Genomic DNA, 13663 nt, shown 5'->3' with positions numbered 1-13663 from the left:
TCGAATAGTAATGTTGTTTATCGCTCTACAATCTACACACATGCGCCACGTACCATCTTTCTTAGGAACTAGAATAACAGGAACAGCACAAGGACTAAGGCTTATGCGGATATAACCTTTGTCGAGTAGCGCTTGTACTTGCTTCTGTATCTCCTTTGTCTCTTCGGGGTTCGTCCTATATGGCGCCCTATTGGGAAGCGAGGCGCCGGGATCAAGTCTATTTGATGCTCAATACCACGCAATGGTGGCAATCCTACGGGCACCTCCTCCGGAAACACATCGCTGAATTCCTGCAAAACACTAGAAACACCAAGAGAAATAGGGGTCATGTTGTTAGAAACCAAAACCTCACCCTTGTACATAAGCACAAGAGGCATGGTTGTAGGATCCTCACTAAATTCTCTCATGTCCTCTTTGGTGGCTAATAAGACTAAGAAATTCACTCTCTCACTTTTTGTTATATCACTCACGACATTACAATTCTCTCGCCTATCTAGAGGTGCATCCTCCAAATTTACTTCAATTTTCTGACGAGATTCATTGACAATCTGCTGTGGTGACATAGGCTGCAAGTTAATTTTCTTGCCCTTGAACTCCGAGTGATATGTATTGGCACGGCCATTGTGTTGCACAGAACGGTCATAGAGCCATGGCCGACCCAACAGTAGGTGACACACCGTCATAGGAACCACATCAAAATCAATGGAATCCTTATACGGTCAAATCTCAAACTCAACACGCACCATGTGGTTTACCTTCATCTCACCATTGTCGCTCAACCACTGAATATAGTATGGATGCAGGTGCGGTAGATACTTCAACTTCAGCTTGGTACACAATTCTTTGCTTTCTAAATTGCAGCAACTCCCGCCATCAATAATGACCTTGCAAGCCTTGTCAGGACCAACTAAAGCCTTTGTTTGGAACAAATTGCAGCGCTGAGTAGATGCACTTGGCAACACATTAAAAGCACGCTGAGACACACCAATAGTGCGAGATTCAGACGAATAAGCATCTACACCATCACTGTCATAATCATCATCTTCTGGAGCATATTGATCGGCATCATCTCAAGTCTCATATTCATTGTCCTCATTGATAAACATGACCTTGAGGTTAGGACAATCTCTCTTGAAGTGACCCTTGCCACCACATGTATGACAAGCCATATCACGGTTGCGCGCAGTAGACATGCTAGAACCACTTGTACTTGCAGCAGATTCAGACTTCTTTTTGTTGGACACATTGGAGACCGGCTTGCTAGACGAAGTAGGAAACTGTGCGGAGCACGTAGATGACATCGGCGTCGTAGATGGGGCGCCCAGCTCCCGTAGCACGACCTTTGATTTGCACCTCTTCAGCCAACTGTGCCTCAGCTTCTCTTGCATGATGTAACAACTCATTCATAGTAGTGTAACTGTAATGACGAACAATGCCTTTGATATCATACTTCAAACCATGTAGAAAACGCTGCATTGTCATCTCAAGTGACTCACGGACACGGCCACACTGCATAAGCATCTCCATCTCCATGAAATAAGTATCAACAATCTTCACACCTTGTCTCAAGAGGGTCAACTTATCATATATAGTATGCAAATAATTAGTGGGGACGAAACGAGCCTGCATAATGGTCTTCATCTCGCGCCATGTAAGAACTGGCAACTCGCTGCCTTGACGAGCACGTGTAACTCCATCCCACCAACGCAATGCATAACCATCAAATTCTGAGGAAGCGAGTTTAACCTTCCTATCTTCAGTATAATCATGTAAGCGCCATAACTTCTCAATCTTCAGCTCCCAAGTGAGGTATTCTTCAACATCAGCTCCTCCTTCAAACTTGGGCTTACCCAAACCATCGTCTTGTTGTTGTGGAGGGACACGGCGAGCTCCAAGTTCAACAAAGCCACAACCACGGTTACCACGTCCAACACCACGACCAACACCACCTGCTTCATCCTGAAGCTTAGGTCGGGTCTTCATCTTCTTGTTGCTGTTGTTGAGTGAGATTATCAACAGCTATAGTCAAAACTTGAAGATTGCGCTGAATATCCGTCATTTGATATTGCATCTTGGTGACGGTCTCATTAGTAGTATCCAGCTTCTGGGAGATCTCCTGAACGGTCCCCCTAAGCTCATCATCCTGAGTGCGGAATTCACGTCGCATCTTATTACGAAGAGCTTCATACTCCCTCCATGTCATCACATCAGCGGCATCGTTGTTTTTCTGGTTAACAATTTTCTCATCACTAGCAGACATGGTTAGTAGGTTAGTGCAATAAAACAAAAATATATGGTGGTACTCTCACAACTCACTCAAACTGATAAGAAAAGGAAATCTTACCGCTCCAAAGTGAATTAGCGTTTCTTACCACTTGTAGTAACAACTAGTGCACGGATGTAGCGAAGCGAATATCAAGGGTATAAGAACAAATCACACGACAAAGCAGGATATATGTGGGGCTGTAGGTAGGCTACCTATTTGCACCAATAACAAGCTCTAGCGCTGACCGTAGACAACCAATGATACTCACACAAGGCGATAAATATGGCAATGCAACTATATGGATGAAAAGGTTGCAATGCACTGAAGAGACACTAGCAAAGCTCAACAAAACAGGCACAAGATTGCTCAACTACAGGTGCAGAAAAGTAAACTAGGCCTTCACTTGAATCTTACTAGCACTTCACTTTTTCTTTTTGAATTTTATTTTTGTAACACACGCAGCTATGTAGCTCTTTTTGCTTCTTTTCTATTTTCTCTTTTTTCGATTTTATGACTCAACTTCTTGATAACACGGCCAACAGAAATTGCAAAGCACCGAAAACCTAACGAGCAGCCTGTCGAGCGGTAAAACTAGTCTCTTCCGGGGAAGTTCCTAGTCACTTTATATCGAAAAGTTGTGTCTATGGTTAGGAGAAGCACACTGTACGCTATGTGGACTCGGGAAACGAAAACTGAAACTAGATGATAGCGGAAACTCAAACCGTAACAATACTAGATGGAAGAAAAAAACACGTAAAAACAACTACGAAAAGCAACTAAAACTCGAAATTAGTGCAATCTAAGGCTATGGCAAACCCTAACCCTAATATTTTTGGCTTTTTCTGGATAGGAAAAACACTCACAACTCAACTATGGGGTGGATTGTGGATGGCTTACCAAGGAAACACTGAAATCTGATACCAAGATGATAAGGGGTTGCCCGATCTTCTCAGTAAGCACGATGGTGATGATGATCACGGGATGAACACAGCGGAGATAATTTGATGATGAAGTGGATGATAACTTGTATGACGCGACGAAGTCTCTCGATTGGTCCCTGTCGCCAATGCAACAGCTCTCAACCCTGCAAGATATTCGCAACTCCACACACTTGCGCACATAGCCGCCGACCACGAAGCGGTAAGTTGCAACCGTCTTATTCCCAATGGAACAGCAGATCACACAAGACTTTTCAGGGTATACACCAAATCAATGCAATATGGTGTAGAGATTCAATAGAGTTGCAAAGCAATCAACTATGAACTAGGGTTTATCTTAAACGTAGTTTCAACCTAATTTGGGGCGTCCTGGGCACTTATATAGGGGTTCAGGACGACCAGGGGTCGAAATGTTACATAGAAAACCGACTCAGATCGGATCTGGTCGAGACAGACTCGGAGTCGGCCGGTCATACGGCCGGTCGACCGGGCCTGGGACCGGGCTGGTCCGGTCGGAACCGGGCCTGGCACCATTGCCTTGAGCTTCACAGCAGCATCATCTTCATCTTGCAATGACGGAGGTAGTAGTGTAGTAGGGATGTCATCGACACTTAATCCCTCTAAACTTCTACCCCATTGTCAACAAGTGACAAAATGGGTGCCAAATTTAGAAGGCCAATATAGTATAAGTTCCTCCCCAAGGTGTGCATTTCTCATAATATGAGTGGAATCAAATGCACGTATCCAATAACGAATACATGGAGGAAAACACAATATATTGAGGATCAAAGATTGCAAAAGGTAACAAGGTGAAGAAACTTCAATGAATGAAGCAAGAAATGAAAAGATCCAAAGAACCAATTGAACAAAACAAGATGTCATGATAGAAAGAGATAGTGCTCTAAAAGGAAGCTCCCCAAGGTTCGCGCATAAATTAGGATTATTGCATTTGAATATAATATGCACAAACATGGAATCCTAAATCCCTCAAAAAACATTTAGAACACAAACAAGAAATAGAGTATTGATAATAATCAATACGCTTATCAAGACAAACTTGAGCCCAAAAACATTCATGAGATATGAGTGCATGAAGATGGAATATAGGTAAACCAAGCACTCATAAAACAAGTTCTTACCACCACCACCAAAACCAAATGGATAATAAATATGGTCGGCAAAGAACGAGGATATCAAGGCTAGATATTAACACTTTTATGTATATAAGTTTCTAAGTGGACAAAAAAAATCATGATGGAAAAATCCAGAAAGAAACATGCACACACAAAAGGTTAGATGAAATAAAGAAGAGATGATATCCAAGAGGAAGTCAAAAGATATACCGAAAGGATTCTTCCTAAAAAAACATATATAGCCAATGGCTCCTTTTTCTCTTAAGGTATATTACTGAACCACAACCAACAAAATCTCAAAAACATCACAACTAACAATAAGGGAACTAAAACTAGTTGGGATATATTGAGAAAGGCAACAATTATCATACGACATATTCAAATTGTAATTTCAATAATATTGCTCATGAGAGAACCTTGAGAAATTGATAAGTAATAAATTGCTAAAGGGCACATTTGGGATAGGTGAATCATGAATATGATTTATATATTCCCCTTTATGTGCATCATCTCAACTTACTCACATAAGCAATAAAGAGTTTTCTTTTAAAAGATCTTTGCAAGAACCGCAACACTTGCAAATAAAGAATTTCATGACAAGATGCAACCTACGAAAGATTGGATGCTATAAGAGTATGTATGAGTATATACTTGTTACCGAGATAGCAATGTGATCGATGATACATTTTCAGTGTGGTCAGGGTCATACTATCTAGCAGATTCATAGCTTTGGGAGGCTTCAGGATTATGCAATGTCCCTCTCTAGTTCCAGCAGCTCACGAATTAGCCTCTGGCTGTTTCGAGCTAAAGAACCACATGCGGACTTTGATTTCGACTTCTATTCAGACCTTGCTGTTCTTGTGGTCTGAGCATAACGTTGTTTGTCATTTTTTTCCGTTGAGTTGCCAGAATTGAAGTAGGTAACCACAGCCTCCACATGGTTATGGAACAAGACTTAGTTGTATGTGTAACCTGATCTTTCTCCACTGGAAAATCTTATATGGATGGCTCGCTAAAGATAAGGATTTGTCTATTTCTCAATCGACTGAGATTTTCTTAAATTCATGAGAAAAATACAACCACAGTTCAAATAAAATGCAACCTGAAACAGAATGCACTTTTTTTTTTTGCACTGTCACTTCTTTTAGGTGACCGGGACATAACAAATTCTAAGACTATGAAAACCGTGGAGATAAATGTTAAAATTGTCAACAAAAAGGGAGGCATGTAACAAAAATCGCTAACAGACAATTAACAACACCACTGCCAAGAAGTTTCTTCGCACTGTCAAAAATATAAGGCTTCATTTGTAACTTTCTTCAGAAACACTACATAAAAACAAAGTCTGGCTTCATTTGTCACTTTCTTCAGAAACAGTACATAAAACAAAGTCTGAACTCCACACGGGTGCGCTAATCTACGTTCAGAGAGGAGACCAACAAGCACTGTGCTTTCTTTTACACTTCTTAATTTGTTTCAATACTGAGCAACTGTGGGGAAATTGTTTTCTGGATGACAGCTTGTTACCACAAGTGAAAAGGAGAAGTTGCGTAGACTGTTCTATTGTAAGTCCTCTCAGAAAGTTTTTTTTTTTTTGGATTTTAGGTACAACATAAGTGATAACTCGCAGTAGGATTTGTCTTCAGTATTACAGCTAAAAGGAATTTACATTAAAGGAAAAAGACTCAGTACTGGAGAAAAAAAACTCAATACACAAAACTATACATTATTTTGACACCCGAAAAGGGAAATCAAGGATGACATGCATAGAAACACAGTGAGCGGATTGAATGTGAAAGCTAAGATTCTACTTACGATTGCGAAAAGAAAGAGGAAATGCCTATAAGCAGAAAGCTGTGCCGAACATGTGGTGCATCTTGGTGAAGAACTTGATCGGATGGTGGTGGTGCCCAGAGAGGCGTGCACGAGGTGGCGACTCTGGCCTCTGCTTCTTCTTCCTCCTCAGCTGGAAGAATTGTTGCATTATCTCAGAGCACTCCGTGGAGAGTACACCACGCCTTACGATTATCTTCGGATGGAAAGGGTGGACAGGCCCAGCAGTTTGGTTCTGGTTTGCAGGATCCAACGTGCTTGTTTGCGCATCACCAGGGAAAAGCCTATAGAAAAAGCACATCGGTTTCTTAAGTTTTCCTGTTCCTCTTTAATGAATGGAAGATAATAATATTTACAATCATATACGTAAGATGAAAGCCCTTGCCCATTATAGAAAGCAGTCCACTTGTACATGAGTTAACTCCTACAGAACTATTTGAGGTGATTTGATCTCATGTCTCACTAGAATGTCTAACTACAGTTACCATCTAACAATTTCAGATGTATCAATCTGATTTGAGTGGAAAACAGTACTCACGATACAAAGTCAGTGCACAACAAATACTTTGATAGAACTGCAGGCATATTTCAAGTATTATGTACCAGAGCTCAATCTTTGTTAGCTAATAAAAAATTAACTTGTAAGTTTCACTTGCTTGAGCAAGTGAAGAATGACTGCTTTAACATTCAGTCTTTGTTGTTATAAACTGAGATTTTTGGCATAACAAAACAGATGGGAACAAACAACATCTTTTTCTCTTAACACATTTCATATGCTGTTTAACAACCATTGGAACCAGTAATAAGGCATGAATATTTATCTGATAGAAAGGAAAAGGCATACTATCCCCTACCACTTTCAGAAAAGTGCAGATTAAGCCTTCCTTTCATCACCCTGACCACACTCGGGCTTTTAAATATATGGGGAATACAAGTTCCACTTGACCGATGAACTTCACAGTTCATCACTATTCACTTTCACTTCCCGAGTTCCCGTCAAATTCCTATATCTTACAAATGCAATCAATTTCCCAACATCTCCAAGAAAACTGGGAATTTCCGAAAACTTTTAATTGTGGTAACTGGAAAGCCTCGGAGGTATAACCATGGAGTGTGTGTGTGCTGGTGGGGGGGTGGGGGGACCAGAGCCTCCCCTTGTAGGGTCAAAATAGAGGAAAGATATGAATATGGATTCTCCAGGGTGCTAAAAAGCAGAAAGTAAATAATTACAACCTAGCATCTGAACTACACCATCATCTCGAGAATTAATTAGCGAGATGAATCGTAATAAAAATACTTTATTTAAAACATATGGTGGTATAGAGAAATGACCAAATATGATATATACTTCCCATACCTAACCCAGCTTCCATCGGCTCCAAGAAGCTTGTTCGGGGCACCCCATACCACAGTGTCAACTCTTGCTTGAAGAATAGCACCAGCACACATGGCACAAGGTTCCAACGTCACATAAAGTGTTGTATCCTGCATTAATTTTGATGTGGAAAGGATGATATATATAAGAATGAGTAAGAATTCATTAAAATGTGAGGATTTGGCATACATAATTTTTAATGAAAATATGTTTGTGTACAGAAATCTCAAAAAATAAAGATAGCCAGCACATTGCTTGCGAAAACTGAAAGGCAATTATCTTGCTGAATTTCAAAAATAACATCATTTATTTAATTTATGTCCAATTTCAAAATATCAAGTTTGAGATGATTTTTCAGCAGATAGATATAAATCATAATAATTCATGAAATATACTATCTAAAAGGAGATGACTTAATAAGAGCGGAAACCACAAACGTAGCCCAAGCTACATGTAGCTCGTTTTTTGAAAAATTCAAAAATGATAATTTAAAGTTTCAGAAAAAACTGAAAACAAATCTAGTTGTAGAAAATCTTGTGTTCTACCAACGTGCAAAATTGCAACTCGAAATACCTTCAAGGCTGTGCAAAAATGACAAATTCTGATATCTATAATAGTAAACAGTACAATCTCTCACAATCTCAAAATCTGTCAGATTTTGTGATTTTTGTGCTTCCTAGAATATATGGTATCTCGGGTTTAATAAGAGCGGAAACCACAAACGTAGCCCAAGCTACATGTAGCTCGTTTTTTGAAAAATTCAAAAATGATAATTTAAAGTTTCAAAAAAAAACTGAAAACAAATCTAGTTGTAGAAAATCTTGTGTTCTACCAACGTGCAAAATTGCAACTCGAAATACCTTCAAGGCTGTGCAAAAATGACAAATTCTGATATCTATAATAGTAAACAGTACAATCTCTCACAATCTCAAAATCTGTCAGATTTTGTGATTTTTGTGCTTCCTAGAATATATGGTATCTCGGGTTCAAATTTTACACAGTGATAGAACTTAACATTGCCTACATCTAGATTTTTTTTAGATTTTTTTGAAACTTTAGAATGCCATTTTCGAAGTTTTCAAAAAAACGAGCTATGTGTAGCTCATCCTACAAAAATCCACTCTTAATAAGAGGGCAATGGTTATCTTCCAATTATTTGACAGGATTGAATAAGAAAAACAGAAAGCTATTGGGTGTGAAATAGTACCGCCAGGCGCCACGTTTTAAGTTTGCTAGAAGCTTCTCTTATACAAACAATTTCAGCGTGTGCAGTTGAATCCCTGAGATCTTCAACTCTGAACACAAAAAGAGACAGAATAATAAGCAAAGTGGATATTTCATTAGTAGTTTTTACTAACAGTTGGCTACATCATATATGCTACTCTTACAGATTGCAACCACGAGCAATAATTTCTCCATTATGTACTAGCACAGCTCCAACTGGCACCTCCCATATATCTGCAGCCCTCTGAGCTTCAAGTAAAGCCTCCCTCATGAATAATTCATCAGTCTTTCTCTGTTTAGCATCATGCTGGTATGCTTCCTCCCAATCCTCAAACGTCTCCTTCAATACCTGTTTATTCCTCTGAATCTTTCTCCTGCTCAGCTCAGCATCTTTTACTTCTGTTCTGATGATTTCAGGGGTCTTGCGCACAAAAATCTTCTCCTCCAGCCTAGTGGAACCACCAGTGGGCAATTCCGTTGATTCAAACGAAGCAGATGAGGTATGCTCATGTGGTATCATTGTCTGGGTCTGAGGGACATGGTAAGGTGTTATAGCGACTGAAGGTTCATATCTCCAGCTATCTGAACCATCATTGCGACAAGCTTCCTCGGGTTTAGCGGTCATAGAAGAGGTGCCGGCTGAAACTCCTTTTCCAGCATTAATTTCAGAAGAAACCTGGGTTGTGATCCTGGACAAGCTTGCCACTTCATCTCCAAGTGTCTGTCCTATTGTGTCATCTACCGAAGTTGATATGCTATCCTCAGCCGAGTGTCCCATGGTATTTTCTTTGGGTGATGCACCTACTTCAGACTGTTTTGCCCTCTCCCCTGATATCTGAATATCACCCTTGGAAATTCTGGGTACAAAGTCTCCTTTGTATCTACCTACTTCAGATTTGCCAGAGGTTGATATTTGCAAACCTTGTGTACCTGTAGGCATGCTTTCCTCCTTTAGTGTTGATGCTACTATGGATTCTGATTCTGTGGTGTGGGACTTCACCAACTGATGATCGTTTGGCTTGATACTCCAGTTTCTCTTTTGAATGCTGTCATTATCATGCCCCTGAGTTGACAGCCAACCCTCCGTGCTCTGAGAATTACTGGATGAACTTTTCTTAAATGATTTGTTGCTAGAGTCGTGAGATTCACCACGCTGAACCCAACCAAGACGGACTATGTCCGCAACATAGGCCCAAAGTGACCTGTGAACTTTTTTAGCAATAGCAGTTTCATTTTTGGGTGTCTGAGAGGCTGAGTTTGCACCTCCATCAGCTGAGGATCCTTCTTCCTTATCGGCCGTCTTAAAGGTCTCTTGGGAAGTAGCACTTTGAACATCCCAAATCTCATCTGATGGCCCCTTCATTCTGGACCTGGATGAAGATCTCGTTGTACCTTCCATTATGGACTTCTCATTTTTCTTTGTTAAAGTAGTATCTGCATCTGAGGCATCTCTTTGGAGCTCACCAACAAATTGCCCTACATGAAATGTAGATGATTTCTCTAATCGAGCAGCTGATTCTAACATGCTTTCGTTGACAGACTTTCTGGCAGATGAACCACCTGGTAAACTCTGTATTGCAGTAGGTTCAGTCCTTCCTAGTATTGTTCCTCTTTCCTCCATATCCATATTGATGTCGGATGCCTCGCCGCTGCTCTCGATCCCCAAACCAGTAATATCTTTGTCATCAGAGATTCTGCTGCTGCCTGTCTGCTGCAAGTTCAAAGCTGTGTTATGGTTCATGAATCTCCCAGTTTCTTCTACTCTTGTCAGTATTCCTCTAGAGTCTTGAGAGGATTCAGAAAATGTAGTCCTTACTTGATCGCTTCTTTCACTGGAGCCTTGTGTAATTTGCAGATCACTATTTTCACGGCTATCCCTAGACTCCACAAGATTGACAGCTGAAATCCTTTGAGCCTGATTATCACTTCGGTTATGAGAACTGCTAACAACCACAGTGTCACCAGCGTGGATCTTGGTAAGATCAGTTTGTTCCTTCATGCCACTAGCAGTATGTACAGATGAGGACGGATGAAATCGACCATCTGTTCTTGTTTCAATGTGGCTTTCTGAAGTACTTGTCGTAGCAGCATTGTTTGTATGACCCTTAGTAAGTTCCATTTGTTCTTGCATCTCTTTTGTGCTGCCAATAACTGAGACCGAGTGAACTTGACCATACACTCCAGTGTCATGATTACTCCGTGAATCCCTAACAATTGTCCTATCGCTAGCAAGGACCTTGTTTTGATGGATTTGTTCTTGCTGGACCCTTGCCCGGTCAATCAGACTCGTGTTAGAAATAGAGTTAACATCTGCTCTAGTTTCAGAATGATTGCGTGAGCTCTTCGAAATAGAAATATCACTAGCACAAACTGTAGAAACATCAGCATGTGTAGCATTCTGCACATCTATGTCTGTTTCATGTATCACCTGCTGGTTTACGTACCTCTTCTTGTCTCTTATGATATGAGTTATATTCTCTATGGAAGTAGATCTGTCATCGATGTCCATCTGGTTAACTTCCTCGTAATTTCTCTGTGAGTGAGAGGCCCTGTTAACATTGTGACTACTATCCATCTTCATATCCATGAGCTTTTCTGAGTTTGTCCTCGAGTCAGTGAGTGCAACCATCTGATGATCCACCTTGGCTTCATCATGTCGATCAATTTGTCTTCTACTGTCACTAGCAATATTTACAGAACTTTGAAGGGAAGATGACTTATTATCAATGTAGTTTCTTCTATCTTCCTGGTGATTACTCAGTGTTGCTGAATCCAGTTCAGTATTGTTACGTCGGACTTCAGACGTTTCCATTATCCTCTGTGAGCTTTTCTTTGATTCATCCCTTTGTGCTGCTACTTGCTGATCTACATCTCTACGCTGCTTCAAAATGGAAGAGTTCTTTGAGCTGGAAATCAAGCTTGTATCATCCTCAGTTATAACCTTGACATCTTGTGTTCCCATCCTAGAATCTCTTGCTCTGACAACCCGTGCTTCATCATAATCGTACTCACTTTTATCATCATTTGATAAACCAACAAACGAAGAATAACGTCGGTCCCTCTCTTCCGATGTCTGTGCAGTTCGTCGGTCTACATTATCATCCCACCGCACCCTCGAGGATGAATTCTCCCTTGCAAGTCTTTCATCAACAGTGTTCCTTGAACTCGACGCCCTCTGTGACTCATCCTTATGAAATGCAGACGCAGAACTCTGAGACCTACCACGCGAGTAGTGCTTACGCTCAGCAATATCTTGATCGTCGTTATGATACTCGCTATCACGCCAACGGCGTGATCCTGAGGGTGAAACATCCTCCTCCCTATACTTCTTTCTCCCTGGGTTCGTGACAACAAATCTTTCATCATCATTTCTATGGCGCCTCCCATCTCTTCTCAAATGATCCTCATTGTCGATTTCAAAATCCATCCTCTCTGTTCTGCGACCAAATTTTCGATCATCCTCAGTGTACCTGTCAGCTCTCACTCTTCTAGAGTCAAACACATCCTCATAATCAGAATCCCTTCTTTCTCTTCTGCGATCATATTTCCTGTCATCCTCACTGTATCCTCTAGCATCAAACACATCCTCATAATCAGAATCCCTTCTTTCTCTTCTGCGGTCATATTTCCTGTCATCCTCACTGTATCTTCTAGCATCAAACGCATCCTCATAATCAGAATCCCTTCTTTCTCTTCTCTGGTCATATTTCCTGTCATCCTCGCTGTATCTTCTAGCACCAACTCTCCTTGCATCATCAAATTGAGACTCCCTCCTATATCTCTCTTCTGCAATCTCCCTTCTTCGTCTCGTATCCTCATCGTCGAGGTAGCCCCTCTGCTCCAACCTCCTCCTGGCAGATTGATGACTAGCACGTGTCCCGTTCACGTCCCTAATTTCTCTCCGATGGCCACTGTACTCACCTTCATGATAGCAATCATTCTCCACAGCCTTCCTCCCATGACAATCTCTACATCTATCATCGTCATCTTCTTCTTTCCATCTCCTTCTCATACGCGACTTACGTTGCAGCTCCCACTGAGCATGACTGCATTGATCCTCATCCTCTTCCTCTTGCTCATCCCAGTCATCATGGCATTCCATCGAGTACCTTGTGTGCGGCCACTGACCACCATCGTATTCCCACACCTCCTGCCTGACGGCCCTCCCCAGCAACCTCGGCGTACCCCGATTTCCACAGCTATTCCTGAGACCTAACCTGCCACTTCCTGAGCTGCCACATCCGCATCCCGGCGCCTTCGATCGCCGGCAAGCCACTCCAAGATCCGACCTTGTAGTGCCCTGCACGCAGCATCGTTGCGCGCTCGCCTCCAATCGCCAAGGAACGTGCTGGAGAGACGATCTTGTACCACCGCATCCACCTCTGCTGCTGCAGCAGCAGCGAGCTGCCACACGCCGGTGGCAGCAGTGTGGCGGATGCGGCGGGGGCGGGGGCCGGAGCCGCGCGGAGAGGAGGAGGAGGTGGGTCGAGTGGCGGAGCAGGTACCCGTCGAGCAGAAAGCGGGGATTATGGTGAGGGTTCGGCGGGCCGAGCTCCCGCTGACCGGCGTCGCCGTCGTACTGCTGGCAGTGGTGCGAGGTGGTGTAAGAGGAGGAGTGGGCGTGATAGGACGGCTTCCCGGCCCTGAAGGCGAAGGCGGCCGCGGAGTAGGAGCTGTACATGGCGGCGCGCGGCGGCCCGGTGCGCCGCCGGTCGCCGAAGAACGAGCGAGACTGTGGGTGGGAGAGAGTGGTGGAGGTGGTGAACTTTTGGGTCGGGACTGGATCGCCTGTGACGTGGCGTCGTTTATTGTTGGACCGTTTACGGGACGGCGAAACTTTGGATCAGATTCAGCCGCAGCATGCTTCTGCGCCGTGCGATGCGGAATCGACGGC

General features: G+C 42.3%; 1 protein-coding gene and 1 pseudogene across 1 annotated transcript; both read right to left on the bottom strand.

Annotated features, from left to right (window-relative positions):
- Window positions 1-6177: 6177 nt before the first annotated feature.
- On the bottom strand, window positions 6178-10132 carry LOC124707680 (tRNA(adenine(34)) deaminase, chloroplastic). Its single transcript, XM_047239345.1, has 4 exons — window positions 8934-10132; window positions 8753-8840; window positions 7528-7655; window positions 6178-6454 (listed from the first exon to the last, which is right to left on the bottom strand). Exons 1-4 carry the CDS (start codon window positions 10130-10132, stop codon window positions 6178-6180), a joined length of 1692 nt encoding a protein of 563 aa, XP_047095301.1.
- On the bottom strand, window positions 9680-13471 carry LOC124685321 (annotated as a pseudogene).
- Between the last annotated feature and the right edge of the window lie 192 nt (window positions 13472-13663).

The sequence above is a fragment of the Lolium rigidum genome, chromosome 1 (assembly GCF_022539505.1).
Source record: "Lolium rigidum isolate FL_2022 chromosome 1, APGP_CSIRO_Lrig_0.1, whole genome shotgun sequence".
Taxonomy (NCBI): domain Eukaryota; kingdom Viridiplantae; phylum Streptophyta; class Magnoliopsida; order Poales; family Poaceae; genus Lolium; species Lolium rigidum.
The sequence above is the reverse complement of the archived record's forward strand: the minus strand, read 5'-3'. Positions and strand labels throughout refer to the sequence as shown.